Below are 18,118 nucleotides of genomic sequence, written 5' to 3' on the forward strand. Positions count from 1 at the left end.
TAAATAGTCAGACAGACGACAATAGATAGATAGACAGAATAGATAGTGCGGTTTGTGTTTCAATTTTACCACTGTTGCCACTCTATATATACCCAGTAAACATTTTCATATGCATGTCAGAGTACAAATGAGTTATATGTACTTATATATACCCTGAAAAATAGTACTAGATGCACAAAACTAGCATTTGCGTACTAAATTGGAGGCCATACACGTACTACAAAATATACGTTAATAATTCCACTCTATGAGTCTTTATAAGCGATAAGATCCGACTCAAAGCGATTAGTTGTATAATGATATAGAATTCTGTAATGGAGGTCGTAAGTTAATCACTTGTTATCGTGAAATACGACAGAATATAAACTTGTGTGCGTTTCGTTAGGCTATTTTTATGATCCTGAATTTATTAAAAGTCAATAACGATAATTTTCGTGCATTGATATACGAGTTGGTGTTTGTTGGGTAGTAACGTAATGTGCATGGTGATGGTTTACTCTAGCTAATTTTGGTCGATTTGGGTTTCACAAGGCAGCCTTCTGGGACGGCTGTTTTTTTATTTCAACGGTACTAATATTATCTTCAAACTCCACGAGTTAAATTTTTAAGTAGATAGAATTTCATCATAATCTGTTTAATGGTTATTGAGACGGCATTGAAGTAAGATCAGATCTGCCAAAACATCATATCTGCCATAACATGGGCCGTTCTGCAAAATTTGACTACGTTCCGCGATGAATCGGGAAACACCTGGGAATCCGTCATTTGGCGATCACATCAATACCCGGGACGTGAAGTGATTCAGGCGATCAGGCAACGACAAGAAACTGAAGACAGCTAATGTGGTGAATGCTAGCAAAATACAGTCTCCCCTCACCTAACCTTCGTGGTTTATTAAAGCTTTTGAAAAATAAGGGTCAGTCTATCGTGCAAGTACTCCTTTTTCCTTCTATTTAAACTCAGTTTCACTTACCGTGGCATATTTTTTCGACGGCAGGTACAAAATACTTATCACATACTACAGCCAACGCTACAAATAAATATAAACTAGCAATCGCGTGTAAAACTATCGCCCCATTCTGCCGTTGTTCCACTGTGAACAGGTCGGGTGGGAAATCCTCTATCGCAGGTGGTGTACAGTTTAGTCCTGTAAGATGAAATAAATGTTTAAATTGTTGCACATATTTGCAACATCGTGCTTGCAGCTTGAGATCACTTTTGCTGTGCGTTAATGATGTGAAGATATATCTATATTTAATTTAAAGTTGCCTAGAATAACTGAGGCATCGATTTCTGTTTTTCTCAATTCAGCTTTTGTCACTAATTGAAGCTCTAATATCTTTATGAGGATGCCTTATGACATACAATTGGGATGAATTAGTAGTAATTAAGGAAGCTATGTGTGGGAACATCAGAATCATACCAACTATGTGCTATTTTCATAAGAAAGACGAAGGTAATACCACAGACAAACAGACATAACACTCGTTTTCCCTTCTTAATACCAATTAAACCGTCATTTCAAATTTGGGTTTAGTTGGGAATGTCTCTGTTTTGGTCAAAGTGGCGCTTTTTGACGAAAGAAGGAGAATTCCCCATAAAAAATAATTCCTACTTCGTGGGACACCCATGTTGCTATTTGATATTTGGGAATGTCGATCATAGATGGTGCTAGTGCTCAGGTTAAATGTGAGGCACGATAATTTTTGTTAATTTTTCTTCCAAGAGTTATGTCTGTTTGTCTGTGGTAATACCGTTACTCATTTTATATTTGCAAAATGATGTAGGACTGTAGAAAATAGCATTCAGTTATTGTGTTACATAAGTTTTTTTTTAAGAAATTCACGCATAATTCCTCTGCTTTGCTTTTTCTTATCTGTTTAGTGATTGATTCTTGATATAGTTATTAGATACTGCGAATTATTTTAAATCTGCTTTATTTATATTTTACACTATTGAATATTTATTTATTTATTTATTTATTTATTTATTTATTTATTTCGTCAACCGATGTAGACTAGTATAATATATACAATTTTCTCATATAAAAGTCTTATAATTTAATGAAGATTAAAAAGTGTACTTATTCTTTTGTATCGTTCGCTACGCGTTACGATTACGTGTTGACTGAAAGTAATGTTTAAGTCTATGCCGAGACATTGTAAAGTCAATGGTTTCGCAGTATTGATTATACGAGGCCATCATACGATTTAATGGACCGAATTTTGCATAATTTGTGCGATAATGGCTTATGGCAAATAAATTTCGAATATATATGAATCAAGGTCAACCTAAGCAAACAATAAAATTAATTAACAGTAGAATAAACGAACGCTTAACAAAAACAAGTTCTTAGTGCGTTTCCGGGGAAAACGAGCGTGAGAAAAAAATTCGCCTGGTCATTTGAGTTACCGGTGTTGTTGGCCGTTCCCAGATACACATGTTCGATAAGCAAACGTCGCACAAGTGCGGCATCTTTGTTTCGCGCCATCAACGGGTACTAAATGTACACTTCCTTCCCGTCTGTAATTAACACTAAACGCTGTTTATAAAACAAACAGTACCGATGTTGTGTGACACAATTCGATATTATCAGTATCATGGCAGCCGGTAGACAGTTAGACACTGCTGCGGTTTGAAATGTACCGTGCTGCAATCATACGGTGCGGTGTTGCAATTGCAACTGGCAACATGTTCTGTTCTACCATTTACATGTATCGACCACAGAAGTCTAGTAAGTTTTATTGTCGCGCTGTGTTCACCAATGAAATGATAAAATACCCGACCGGAGACTTGTTGCGATTTATTAGAAAAGGAAAGAAATGTCGGATGTCATTATCGCTCACCTCGATAAGTTGATATACAAATAAACATGCAAGTGAAGACATTGTTGCTGGCCTGAGTGTCAACGGGGTATTTAGGTAGGTGTTTAGTATTAATATTTTTTCTGATTTCTTAAACCATGTTTTATAAGTTATAGATTTTCTTCTTTTTTTTTAATTTAGGAAAAAAAGTTAGAAATAATTTAATCAGCTTATTTAGGCTAGCCGATTTACAGACTAACTAATTTCCACTATGCAAAGTTTCGGTAAGTAATGTAAATTTTTTTCAACATATCTTCTACGGTCAAATGTTGAAGCACATGAATCAATTTCCACTCCCATATCATAAAGGCAAACAATCGTAGGCCACCATCGGTAACCTCTCAAGCCGCATATGTATTTATACTATGTTTTCGTTTATACCGGAGTACTACATGAAAAATGATTCAATTCGAAACATCACGTGAAAACGCGTAAACAACATTGCGCCAAAAGCGTAGAAGCATCCACAGCGTACGCCATAAAGAATCGCAATCTATATTCGCCTATGATTACATACTGCTGAGGACAATATCATCGACAATACTGATGAGCAAGTACCTGGGCTAATTTGATCGTTTATTGCTTTATCTAGCATATGAAAAACTATAGATGGGTCAACATTTTGCGGCCGTGTAGAGATACGACAATAATGTGAAATAATGAACTGTTGACATAAGCGTGAATCCAGTGTACAATGTGAACTATTGAATCTATAGAATGTATAAGCGTCTATTGGATCGCAACTTGCTCTTTGAGATAATTTTTAATAATACTGTAGTACTAATCTTAACCGCAGTGCTTGCAAAAAAGCTATTCGTTACGTTACGTTGCACTATAGTCGGAAAATTGTGATTCACGGCCAAAATATTTTTTTGTTTTAAATTGATTCTATATTATTCCACGCGAAGTGTCCGAACCGAGTGTAATCGACCTTCACGAATTTGAACCAAATTTTGCCAGATTGTTCGTTTTCAGCCAAAAAGCAAAAATCGAAAATTTGGTGATTGGTGCCTATCGAACATTCCTTCGATTAATGGGAGCGCTTCCATTTTTACCCGAAATAACCGATTTTGTCAAAACCTCTTTTTTTCTTTTGCTTATATCTCCGGAAATATTAAGTTTAGAAAGACACTATTCTCACATTTTTAAAGGAAATTACCCAAGGAGTTCGAAAAAAATTTTTGAGCACCAGTGCTGCCATATATCTTTAAACTCAATTGAAAACTAAATTTTCATTTTTCTCTCAATGAAGACAATCTAATCTTTAAAATTCCAACTTCATCGTGTTTTGCAGATTTTTTTACATAAGAATCACTCATCGCCCCGAGGTATTCTTTGCCAATCCCGAGATACAGCATTTTAAAGCAAGCGATACTCCATTTTTATGAATTTTTTTTTCTTCTGCTTACATCTCCATAAATATTAAGTTTAGAAAGACACTATTTTCACATTTTCAAAGCAAATCATCCAAGGAATTCGAAAAAGATATTATTTTTGAACACCAGTGCTGTCAAACAATTTTAAAACTCAATTTGAAAACTAAATTTACATTTTTCTCTCAATAAAGACAATTTTATCTAAAAAATTTCAACTTCATCGTGTTCTGCAGCTTTTTTACATAAGAATCACTCATCACCCCGAGGTATTCGTTGCCGATCACGAGAAACAGCATTTTAAAGCAAGCAATTCCCCATTTTTTATGTAAAACTATAAGCAAAGTAACTTTTTTTTGAAACAGTAATTCTCTACGCAATGTAAAACTACCCCTGCTAGCACAGTTGTTACAAAGTAGTTGTGGTAACCATGGCCTTAAATTATCACCGAATTTCAAACAAAACAGAAAATCTTTTTTCTCAGCATACATTGTTTTTTTATGCCTCTGAGTTTTGTATGTACAACTGCACTGTGATTTTCATCATAGTAGGTATACAAGTTCAATATATCGTGAAAATAGAACAGGAGAAAGTGATTTTCAAATCCAGAAGGTGATATTCACTTAAGTTAAAAAAACAATTTTAAATGCAGTTAATGAAAACAAAAATTTTATTTTCAACAGCTGAATGCAATAGATGCTAAACCAACACATAATTTTTTTTTATTGATTTTCACTGCTCAAACGTGAACATCAGTTTGGCGCTGATATTCTATATTCTCATGCATGAAGTTCATGCTTTCTGCATTTAGTTATTAGGCCGTATGAATAAAAGATTATGTACGTTTGATCAAAGCAAGCAGATTTTCAATGTAAGGCAGACTGATAATCCAGAAGTTTGAACGTTATGCTGATGAATATTAAGGGGGCATAGTACTTTTTCAACTTAAAAAAATCGAAATTTTTTTATTGATTATTTCGAAAGATTAACATTTTGACCATATGTGTTTCAAGTCATTTCAATGAATTCCAAACATTGACAAAGTTACAGCTATTTGTACCGCGCATGTCTGGAGCGATTACACGGCGAATAAAAACTTCAACATCGTTTTTCTCGAAACCAGGTTTTGAAAGTCGGTACCATAAATATCTCAAGGACGGCTCAAGCAATTCTCATGATTCTTTTTTTGTCGTAAAGCCAACAAAATTATCTAGTGTTTGACCTATCCTTTTTTTGATATTACTATTTTTGAATTTTTTAGAAATGTTTAAAGTCAATTTTTTCGACTAAAAACCTTACTTTTATGTTTGAATGTCTGCCATTTTGTTATGCGTTCGAATTTAAAAAAAAGGATGGGTCAAACACGAGATAATTTAATCTACTTCCATGTCGTTTGGAATTTTTCAATTCGGATAAGACCCTCAGCGCCAATCCATGGTACCGCAAATCATGTTTTTTTCGAACGATCATGTTCAAGGAGCCGTAGGGGAGAGGGGAAGAGGTTCACATATGCAAACAAAATTGTAAATATTTGTATAAAGTGCAATGTTTGGAATGCAAAAAACCCGAATCGACTCGTTTTTCGCGTTATCGAGAATAAAATATTTGAAATTAGGCAAAAAATATGGTGTAAAAAGTACTATGCCCCCTTAACAGCACTGATACCGAATTATGACTAATTTCAGTCGTAATTCGGTTGCTTCAACTAAATGGACCTAATGTGTGCTACTTGGGACTTTGCCATATCGGGAAAGCATTTATACAATATATAGCAAAGTTTTTCTTAACAGTATTGCCAGCTTTTCAGTTTTTCGTTTGATTTATAGCGCAAGATAAGGAAATGTTACTTCAAAAAGGCGTAAAATATACGTTAGTTGTTTGATCATAGCCTTGTAAACTGTTTTTCATCTCGCTAATAGACATGAGCTCTTACCTTCCTTGTTTATTGCGTTTATTGTTGCTAGGAGACTAATATTCCCTTAGTTAATGTAACTAATCATGCTGGAAACTGACAAGTTGGCAACACTGTTAAGCAAAACCTTGTTATATACTGTATAAATGCTTTTCCGATGTGCCAAAGTATTTTTACATTGCGTAGATAATTGCTGCTTCAAAAAAAAGTTATTTTACTCTTAGTTTTACATTAAAAATGGGGAATTGCTTGCTTTAAAATGCTGTATCTCGGGATCGGCAAAGAATACCTCGGTGCGATGAGTGATTCTTATGTAAAAAATCTACGGAACACAATGCAGTTGAAATTTTTTAGATAAAATTGTCTCCATTGAGAGAAAAATGTAAATTTAGTTTTCAAACTGAGTTCAAAAATATTTGGCAGCACTGGTGCTCAAAAATAATATCTTTTTCGAATTCCTTGGATGATTTCCTTTGAAAATGTGAAAGTAGTGTCTTTCTAAACTTAATATTTCCGGAGATATAAGTAAAAGAAAAAAAGAGGTTTTGACAAAATCGGACATTTTCCTTAAAAATGGAGGCGCTCCCATTAATCGAGGGAATGTCCGATCCGTACCAAATTTTGGATTTTTACTTTCTGACCGAAAACTAACAATCTGGCCAAATTTGGTTAAAATCCGTGAAGGTCGATTACACGTTTGAACTTTTTCTCGGTTTGGCATGGAATGACCCGTATATATTACAAAAGAAATGTTTTAAACTCATAAGAACTCATATTTAGGGAGATTTGGGGATAAATTATCATATGCTCCCGATATAAATATTTGCTTGACAAAAAATAAAATTATCTTTCTCTCGGGGATTCTTCCATTTTCTCGTTGAATTTCTCTACAGATACTAAGTAAATTTAATAACATAGATATTTAAATTTGTTGAAAGAGTACTTAAAATATTAAAAGATGGCTAAAAATAAAAATATGACTATTTTAAAATTAATAATTTTCAAAAAACGTTAAATTATAGCAAACTTTTAAACCGTGTTAGAGACCTCACTTAGAGGTTTCAGGCGCACTGTAAGAAACTGCAGCGACAAGAGGCGACGAGGGTTGTTTTTTCATTAATGTTTATGAAAATATGATTTTTATTATAAGGGAAGTCTATACCACAGTGTCATATATGTTTGATAATAAAACCATGTCCGGAATTTGCCATTGTGGTTCTAGGTACTCAATTTGGCTTACATTGATCTATTTTAAAAGTATTAGTGTGACTTAAAGTTGCTTATGATGTGTTTTTGTTCATCTTCGAAACTGGTCATTTCTTAGGGGTTCCCAAAGTCCCCCAAATATGGCTAGATATGACCAAACCTGACCCTAGATAGCAGATTTGGTTTCCAATGATCTAGTTATTGAATTCTAGTATGATTTAAGGTGATGCACAATAAGTTTTTGTTCATGGACGAAACTGGCCACTTGTCTGGGTATTCCCGGAAGTGCCTGGAGCTTGTCCAGATGTAACCAACGTTGTTGATCTGACTTTAATTGATCTAGTTTTTATATTCTGGCGTAATTTGAGATGTCACATGATAAGTTTTTGTTCATGTTCGATACTTTCCCACATCCATAACTTAATCCGAAACATTTCAGGTTAGTACAATACATCGTAAAACTTCTAAAATGGTCGCCAACGGGCATATGCTGCAAAAAAAATCAATACCGGCTGTGCTTTACGTTCATTTTGGAAGTGTCATTGAAGATTTTTATTTACTTTATATGAGCAATCTGCCCTTTAAAACTTCAAAAAGGCGTAACTCAAAAATTCGTTGAACGATTTTTTTTTAAAATTGGCTTATTTATTGGTCATCATATGGCGGTATTTTGAACACCATGAGCTGGAGACTACGGTACCAACCATCAAGCCGAGGAATGACGCGCTGCTACAAACATACACCATGAAGGACCTCCCGAGGACCCTTTCTTCACGGGGTATTTCTCGAGTAGTGTGGATACCTCGAGCGAGAGGATCCTCCGTCTGCTGAACGACTAAAAGCTGAACGACGGCTTCTCTACACAAACATGGCGAGTACTTCGTCGTAGTGTGACAGGGAACACCATTGAACTGGTGTTGGAGATAGATCCTTCGTCTGCTAACCTGTCTGCTGTCAAGCAGGGCTTCATGTTGAACTATATGTTCGGCAAGGCACGCATGAGACAGGTTGCCCGAGGCGCGTCCAACTGCCGACTAGGGGATTCGGCGCCCGGAATACGGAGATACGTGTGGGGCAACCTCCCGAAGAAGTTTCCCAACCACCTACTCCAGGCACGTCGGCAACGGTTGTGCAGGTTCACACGGTCCCCAAAAGGGAGCTCTGCATCAACAGCCAACCACTTGTACAACTCAGAATCGACCGAAAAGCGACGGTCGTGATTCGGTCTCCAGTCGACTGCAGCCACCGAAGCCCTCTGATTTAGGGAAGTAAGCGAATCAACAAGGCGTTCACGCCACTGGCAGCCGCCCTTCAGTTTTCAAGGACCGCAAACCACAAATATAGCGGGCAGCCTTCGCTGCGTGCAAGCGAACCTTCGTCATGCCACTATGTCTTCCAGTGTCCTTGGTCGGAAGTTCGTAAACCAGCAACTAAGACCTGCCTTCATTCAAGAACCTTGGGTTCACGGCACGAGAATTCTCATCCTAGGAAACTACGGTAAGTTAATCTTCTGTAACACGCAGTCCAAACCGAGAACTGCAATTCTGTTAACGAAATAAATACAGTTTGCTTCCATTATAGAATTCATTCAACGCGATGTCGTCGCTGTCAAACTGGAAGTACTGACAACTACGGGAAATCAGGACCTGGTAGTGGCATCCGCATCCGCATACTTCCCGGGTGACAAGGACTCTCGTGCGGTACAGCAGGGCCATCAACCGTACCGTTCCTGATCTGCGATGCCAACGCCCATCACACGTTTTGGGGCAGCACGGATGTAAATAACAGAGTACCTACTCGAATACTTAAGGTTCAAACACGGGTCATCATAAAAGTTTGTTGCTATTATTTTTTCTTTCAAAAAAATCAGTACTCTTTTGTTGTATTGTGAAAGTTGGTAATAGTATATGTGAGGTTTGCACAACCAAATTTCAGGTTCGATAATGATGCGCGACCAGGAATACTCCCTACACCGAAAAAAATCGTCACGTCCAGTTTACGTGAAAACATAGGTAATTCTCATCCACCGCACTTTGCATGTAACATTCACGTGAATTCAAGCGCTTAGTTTATTTCGAGGTACAATGATGTCCTAACAAGTCAGTCGTCGTATTTTCGAATCTCAGCTAGGCGAAAAGCTTCGGGCTTAAACGTCTTTTCTAAGACTTGCCCCTTATTTATCGACGGACTTCACAGCCAGCTATTAGAGTACAAGACAGTTACGGGGCTAGTGCAACAATCCTACTGACTCTATAAAGCTCTCGAGATTCGAAAATACGACAACTGGCTTGTTAATCCGGCATCATACCTCGAAACCAATTGAGCGGTTGGGTTTACATGAATGTTATATGCAAAGCTAGGCGGTGCTGATAGATAGAGTCAGTAGGTTTGTTGCACTAACCCCGTAACTGTTCTGTGCATCAATAGCAGGCTGTGAAGCCTGTCGATAAAAAAGGGTCAAGTCTTAGAAGAACGGTTAAGCCCAAGGCTTCGCATTTTTCACTTGAATTATTGGTGGCTTGCACTCATACTGCCAAGATACCAAGAGTCCCCACTTTGTGCTTTTCTTGACATTGAAGGTGCTTCCGACAACATGTCCTTCGTTTCAATTAATACGGCTCTCCTTAATAAAGGAACTGATCAATCGACAATGAGCTGAATTCAAGCAATGGTGTCAAGCAGGAAAATCACAGCCCCATTGAGAGATACGTCGATCACGATTTCAGCGATCAAAGGTTGTCCTCAAGGAGGAGTTCTCTCTACCTTGCTTTGGTTACTGGTGGTTGACGCACTCTTGTATAAGCTATCACTGCATCATTATGAGGTCAAACTTATTGTCAGAGGTAAATTTGACGCAGTGCTACCTAGTCGTATGCAAGGAGCTCTAAATACCACTTTTTCTTGGTATTTACAAGAGGGGCTTAATATAAACCTCACCAAAACGGTCGTGATACCATTTACTAGGCGGAGGAGGCATACTCTTACTCCCCCGACAGTGAACGGCGTCAGACTAAGCTTCAGCAATGAAGTTAAACATCTGGGTGTTATCCTGGATCATCAACTGAACTGGACTGCTTATCTAGACTGTGCTTTTAAGAAAACAACGTCAGCCATCTGGGCAAGCAGTTCATTCTTTGGCAAAACCTGGGGACTGAAATCTCAACTAACCTTTTGGTCATATACTACTATTGCACGGCCTAGGCTAACTTAAGCCGCTTTTGTATGCAGACCAAAGGTGAATGAAATAACAGTGCAGGCCAAGCTAAACAAAGTTCAACGCGTTGCATGTTTGTCAGTGACCAGCGCTATGCGTACAACATCAACTGCAGCCATGGAGGCAATGTTATGCTTGCTGCCTTTACATCTTCATGTGAAGAAGGAAGCCGAACTCAGTGCCCCAAGGTTGCGAAGGTATCATAACATACTTGAGGGGGGCCAAATTGGCTACCTTCGCGTACTAAAGGAATTTAAACTATAACCCCTATTTATTAACGATAATCTCTAACTGGATGCAGGCACGGCATTTCCCGCCAGCAACGGCATTTAAACCTGAATCAGATATTAAAAATATATGTCTGTACTGTAGATAACATACGATGCGTTTTCCTTCGCTAATCTAATTTCGCTCCGCGAATATACCTATGTTTTTTATTTCCTTGAAAACTTTTTTCTTTTCTGTTATAAAATCATGATTTAATTGTAAAAGTTATTCAAATAAATCATTTCTTCTCATCTATACCTATAAAGAAGGATTTCTGTCTGTCTGTCCGTATGTTCCTTATAGAATCGAAAACTACTGAACCAAACGGCATGAAAATATGCATGTAGAGGTTTTTAGGGCCAGGAAAGGTTTTAGTGATGGTTAGAAACCCCTCCCTCCACTAAGTGGGGGGGCTCCCATACAAATGAAACACAAATTTCTGCATAACTCGACAACTAATCAAGCAAATAGAACAAAATTTGGCATGTGGGTGTTTCCGGTGACAAGAATTTATTCTATGGTAAATTGAGACCCCTCCCCTCTTTATAAGGGGAATTATAACTCCTCTCCTCTTTAAAAGGGGGGGCTTCCATACAAATTTCCTCATAACTCGAGAACTAATCAAGCAAATGGAACCAAATTTGGCATGTGAAGGTTTTCGAGTGCAAGAATATTTTCTATAGTAAATTAGGACCCCTCCCCGCTTTAAGAGGGGGGAGGGGCTCCTGTACCAAAGGAACACAATTTTCCACATAACTCGAGAACTAATCAAGCGAATGGAACCAAATTTGACACGTGGGTGTTTTTGGAGACAAAAATTTTTTCTATGATAAACTGGGACCCCTCCTCACTTTAGGAGGGGGGGCTCCTATACAAATGAAATACAAATTTCCTCATAACTCGAGAGCTAATCAAGCAAATGAAACCAAATTTGGCATGTGAAAGTTTTCGAGGGCAAGAATATTTTCTATGGTGAATTAGGACCCCTCCCAACTTTAGGAGGGGGGGCTCCTATACAAACGAAATACAAATTTCCTCATAACTCGAGAACTAATCAAGCAAATAGAACCAAATTTGGCACGTGGGTGTTTTTGGAGATAAAATTTTTTTCTATGATGAATTGGGACCCCTACCCACTTTAGGAGGGGGGCTCCTATACAAATAAAATTCAAATTTCCTCATAACTCGAGAACTAATCAAGCAAATAGAACCAAATTTGGCATGTGGAGGTTTCTGGACGCAAAAATATTTTCTATGGTGAATTAGGACCCCTCCCAACTTTAAGAGGGGGTACTTCTACACAAATAAAATACAAATTTCCTCATAATTCGAGAACTAATCAAGCAAATGGAACCATATTTGGCATGTGGGTGTTTTTGGAGGCAACCATTTTTTCTATAATGAATTATGACCCCTTATCTTTTTAAGAGGGGGGGCTCTCATACAAACGAAATACAAATTTCCTCATAAATCTAGAATTAATCAAGCAAATGGAACCAAATTTATCATGTGGGTGTTTTTGTAGGCAAGAATATTTTCTATGGTATATTTTCTATGGATTTCCCCACTTTAAGAGGGGGGGGGGCTGCTATACTAATGAAAAACAAATTTCCTCATAAATCGAGAACTAATCAAGCAAATGGAACCAAATTTGACATGTAAATGGTTTTGGACGCAAGATTTTTTTCTATGGTGAATTGGGTCCTAAAGCCCTATGTCGTTTTTAGCTTGAAACGATGAGGTTAGGGTTAGGAACACATATTTTAATATTTAATTTTATATTTTTAGGCTATTGCCGTTAAAAACCTTTTTTTTTTAATTTTGTGAAATTTTTAACAAAAAATAAACATTTGGGCAACCTTATATAGACAAACTATAGTTGTGCATGGTTGTGTCAAGCGGTGTCTAGACAACACGAATTATAAAAAGAAACCATAGTATGTCTTGAAATGTCACGGAAAACTTTTTGTTTACCTTCACGCTCATGTGATAGTGTGTCAAAAAGTCAAAAGTTGCAAAGTCAGGAAATGGCTTGGCAATCGCGACCTAAAACATTTTCTGAGTTTACAGCTCATTTTCCGGTTCCGGTCATCTCAGTTTAATTAAGGCCTTTGTCAAAATCAGCAATAAGCGTAGTGACTGCACTTGGTCACAGCGTGGATGGCTTCAGTTTTCGGATGCAACACCCGCCATCGAGATGCGACCGTGTTTGGTTAGAAACGCACAGAAATTTTTGGTCAGCCGTTCGCCCTACTGCTGATTCACATCGGAGTAGCAGAACATACCAATCTGATTGATAATACGGTGCCAGTTTCGGTTGGCGTTTTTTTTTTCATACTGTTCTGCGGGGTCGATTGTACCGAGATTATACTGTTGGCCATCAGTTTGACATCGTTTAGTCATTCTTAGCGCAAACTAGATTTGGACAAAGTCTAGCACCGTGAATCGATGGATTGGAATACATTGCCCGAATTAAAACTTTTATCCGATAACTAGTACAAATTTGATGTTCCACTTTCTCACGACCAGCAAAACGCAGACAAGCACAAGAGACAACTGCGAAGCTGTAACTGTCAAAACGATCAGCTGCTCTAATGTCAAACCAGAGTTGCCAGTGAGAAAAAGTTATCATTGTTGCCAGAAACGTGTTATTTTCGTTATGTCAAGGAAGATCTCTAATGTCAAGGGAGAATAAATTACAATATTTTTGTTTTTTAATTTTTTAGTGCTCTGCATCTTTTTAAAAAAGAAAAAACTATACTCTGGTAGTCATAATGGGAAGCTTTATCGTTCCTTCTAAAAAAATCATCTTTTTATCACAAATTTTAGGACCCAATTGAGACCCCTCTCTTCGTTAGAAAGCGAGTTATGGCCCATCTCTCCTTTAAGAGGGTGGGCTTCCATACAAATGAAATGCAAATTTCCTCTTATCTCGAGAACTAATCAATCAAATGGAACCAAATTTGGCATGTGGGAGTTTTAGATGGCAGAATTTTTTTCTATGGTGAATTACGACCCCTTCCCCTTTTAAGAGGGGAGCTCCCATACAAATGAAATTTAAATTTCCTTATAACTTGAGAACTAATCAAGCAAATGGAACCAAATTTGGCATGTGGGAGATTTTGGAGTCTTGAATTCATTTTATGATAGTTAGAGACCTCTCACCCCTGTGGTAGGGGGATATGGACTCTCATACAAATAAAACAGAAATTTTTGCGAAACTCAAAAACTAATCGAACTCGAGAAATTTGAGACTCTTCCATAAAACATTAGTCAATACAAGAACACAAAAACTATCTATAGTAACACTAGATCATTCAAAACGAGACGGTCGCGAGTGTTGCCGGTGACCCGCCGTCGGAGGCGCCGCGCACTGGGGGGCTTGCAAAACTCGAGATTGTGAGAAAGATCATCCGAGATTCATGATTTATGTACATCACAGGTTAATTTGTGACAATACGAAGTTTGTCGGGTCAGCTAGTTTTCATATAAAATTACCAGATTTACCATTATACAGTTATGCATGAAATGAATCAATCCCAATTCATTTGTTTATCAGTTGGTTTGTTGACTGACTAATGTTGTGGGTTAAAGGCTAAGTATCTACTGTTGCAGTACTTACCCATTCACTAGTCAAAAATCATGTATAGTGTTGATGCAAATGAGGTCTGCATATAGTTACTATATATATAGTTCGGTGGATAGAAAACCAGGCGAATTGGCATCCCTGATTTTTAAAATTAAATTTGAAATTATGGAGAAATGTGCAGGTTTTTACAGAAAATACTCGCTAGCGGGTGTTGAAAATGACTAGTTCTATGAAAATAAAGTGTGTTTATTAACATTACTCCCACAATTCGCATTTTGAAAAACGTTTGGCTCCGCTTTTGACGTTTAATTGTCTCCCGATTTTTGTATCCCCCGAACTATATATACAGTGGATATTTGTATAACGCGGGTAATTGGGACCGCGTTATAAGAAGCGCGTTATACAAGTACACGTAGCATATGGAAATTGAGTTAATTGGGGCTATACCTGAATTTTACAAAATTTCGAATCAACACGACCATGGTTCCTTTGGGAAAGATGTCAAGTATATATTTTTCCATCTTACAGATGCTTGGTGAGACAGAAAAAATCGCCTCTTGGTCTTCCAGAGCTTCCGGAACATCCGGTAAATTTTCATTTCTGTGAAGTCTTCTCATAGCTTCAAAATTCTTTTTAAAGTTCCTATGGCTTATTATTTGGCGTAATATAAGTAAAGTAAACAATACGTGCTATTCCAAAGCCAACATGCGATTCTCCGACAAATACGGAACATCCGTAAAAGTGGTCAACGAGCGAAATTGTTCTTTGAGTTCGGAATTATGTTTATCCAACCTCGAATTGAACAATATGAAATGGGAATATAAATTCATCGCGTTGACGAAAGCAACAGTTTTCGTAGCCTGTTCGCTCTTACAAGAAGCCCCATTCTGAATTGTCCAGGAAAAGGTGAAAACAAAAGCAATAACACTTCTCTCTCACTTTTTCTCAGGCAAAATCCATAAAAATATTAGATACCGTCAACGCGGATTTCGGAATGGCCATGGCTAACTACGATGGTTAGATTTCTGTTAAAATTTTCCCAGAAATGCACAATACTTGGTGAAGAGTTTATACAAAACTTGATATATTTGCTATTAGATTTGTAAGTATAGTAAATGTTACCGGAAGTTCAGTTTACTATACCACATCTATCAAATTACACTAGCAAAATTGGAAATTTCAACAAACTGGCGAAATAACCTCGTTTATTTGTCAGCGAACATTTTATAACAAACCTTTTTCAAATTGTAGCGCGGACTTCAACATGAATTTTCACTTATTGTTCACTTTGATGGCAAATCCTAATTTTCCAGTGAACGTTTTGGCGGCTATGTCGAGTCGTGTCGTGAGCGGCCTATTTAGTTGAGGATTGCTGATATTCCATTTCATTTTGATCTGTTACAAATTAAAAAAATTTACATTTCCAGTGACCAATTTCAGGTAAGCTTTGAATTTTTTCCCGGTAAACCATCCAATGGCCAAATTGAGTCACAAATAGTCGAAATATACTTCTAGTGTAGTCAAATTACACTCGAAATATTCACGATATGTTCTGAATTTTTCGGAGGACCACCTTATGGCTTTCTAAGGTCGCTTATTTATTACTTTGTTTTTAATTCGTATCAATTACCCGACTTTAGTTACTTCAAAAATATTTTACCAATTTTAACCAACTTTACCAATAAGATAATTTCAACGGATATTCCGGAATCTCCAGCAGGCCAACCCGTAACTTTGTGGTTTCCGTATATCACTTAGAGAGTCAACTGTTATATGCCCTACAACTTCTTAAAAGACACCATGGTCATATCTGTTCAAAAACGCTCAAAATTCGAGTTTAGCCCCAATTAACTCAATATCCATATGCTACGTGTATTTGTTATACGCGGAAAACCGCGTTATAGAAATATCATGGTACCCGCGCTATAGAAATCCGCGTTCTACAAATCCGCGTTATAGAAATCTCTACTGTATAGTAACTAGGGTACTTGATCCAATAGTTGTGGTAGTACCAATAGTTGCGCTACTATTCATTATTAATGCATATTTTCGTCACCGTAGCATTTTAGATAAAACAATTACATTCATTATATAAAACAGGTTTTTAGAAGTATTGGTAGTTAGACTACACCATTTAAAATTAAAGCATTATTTGCTAAAATGCCAATTTTCCAAAATCCAACGCGCAGTTGGAGCGCACAACTATAGGCGCTCATCTATAGTTTTGCTACGATGTTTTTTCACTTAGCAACCTAGCAATGTATATGGAATACCACAATTAAAGGAACATCAAACTTAATTAAGGAAACATTAGCGCAACTGTTGGTACAATATAATTGAATCGGAAAATTCATTTTTTCTTTATAAAGCTTCTCGTACAACGAAAGCAATTGTCTTGCCTTGTGACAAATACCTTGTATTTGATAAATTTATATCCCACAAGCAATAATTGAAGCATATACCTCAATAGACAAGCAAAATGAAGTTATATTGTGCTTAGTAGCGCAACTAATGGATCATCTACCCTATAGGTCTGCATCGATCACTTCTTGATTGTTCTTTGATTTGCCCTCAATTTCATGTATAATTCAGTAATCGTAGCAAACATCGACTAACTGATACGCCATAAAATATTTTTTCGTTAGCAGTGACATTGAAATTTTTACGTGAATTCCACATTTTCCGTGCAAAATGACACTGGTTACAAGAGAGGAACTAGGAACTCTAGTAGAATACTGCCTAATCCTGATAAGGTACTGTGTTCACGCCGTCCTAAAAGGACCAACTTTTAATGTAGACACGTTTCGGAATTGTTTGGAAAGTGCAAAAATTTCCATATCACTCATCGTGGATAAACTGCCGGCAGCAGGATCCCCAAGCCAAATGACACCTCGAATGGCATCTACCCCGCAAAGCCGAAGAACTCCAGCATGGGCCCGACGGCAGCAAACTCCAGAATGGGCTCGTCGACAGAAAACGCCTCCTTCCTACGGGAGCATACAAGATTCTTCACAATTCTATGAACAAAGCGCTTCAAATATGCTAGGCTCTTCCAGCGAATACCACGAAACTGAGGAGTCACCATCTTCGCGACAAGCGAGTCAGTATGGACAATACCTGGATACGCCTCGAGGCCGTCCTAAAGGTCGTACTGCAGGAGGCGCATATACGATGCAGGAATCGGTAACCACATATTCACCGTCCGGTCTTAGGAAACGGGTCACACGTACTGCATCCGGCCCGGATGTATCGGTTCTACAAAGTAGCAGAGAATATAGCGACCAGGTGTCAACTTCTGGTGTTGGTACTTCACAGTACACCGATGACGAATACGAATTAGATTTTGAATAAAACTAATGTTTCCATACTGCAAATTGTAGCTATTATTTTCTTTTCATTCGTATCTCCAAACCTAATTAAACCGAGTGAAAGCCCTTCATTGCCTGCAGGACTAGCATTAGGAAATGAACTCTCACTTGTATTGTTTACGTTTGTCGATGTATCTAAACGAACAAGTACTCGACATTAAAAAGTGTTCTGATGAAAGTTTTAGGGCTTGGCATTGGGGCAATAGTAGTTAAATAGCATATTATTACACACATTATTGGTTTTGTTCTAATTCAACAGTCCTATCGTGACACGGTTTATGGTTGCAGTCATATTCTACCTAGTCGATTTTACAAAATATTGTGA

The 18,118-nt window shown here is 37.5% G+C and overlaps 1 protein-coding gene across 1 annotated transcript in view; it reads right to left on the reverse strand.

Annotated features, from left to right (window-relative positions):
- LOC128734535 (sodium/potassium/calcium exchanger 5-like) overlaps positions 1–18,118 on the reverse strand; it is a 56,144-nt gene that overhangs the window by 17,804 nt on the left and 20,222 nt on the right. The window contains exon 2 of the mRNA XM_053828785.1: positions 974–1,147. Within this exon, the coding sequence (XP_053684760.1) occupies positions 974–1,147 (174 nt within the window). The remainder of the gene's footprint in view (positions 1–973; positions 1,148–18,118) is intronic.

Source organism: Sabethes cyaneus, chromosome 2 (genome assembly GCF_943734655.1).
Source record: "Sabethes cyaneus chromosome 2, idSabCyanKW18_F2, whole genome shotgun sequence".
Lineage (NCBI taxonomy): Eukaryota > Metazoa > Arthropoda > Insecta > Diptera > Culicidae > Sabethes > Sabethes cyaneus.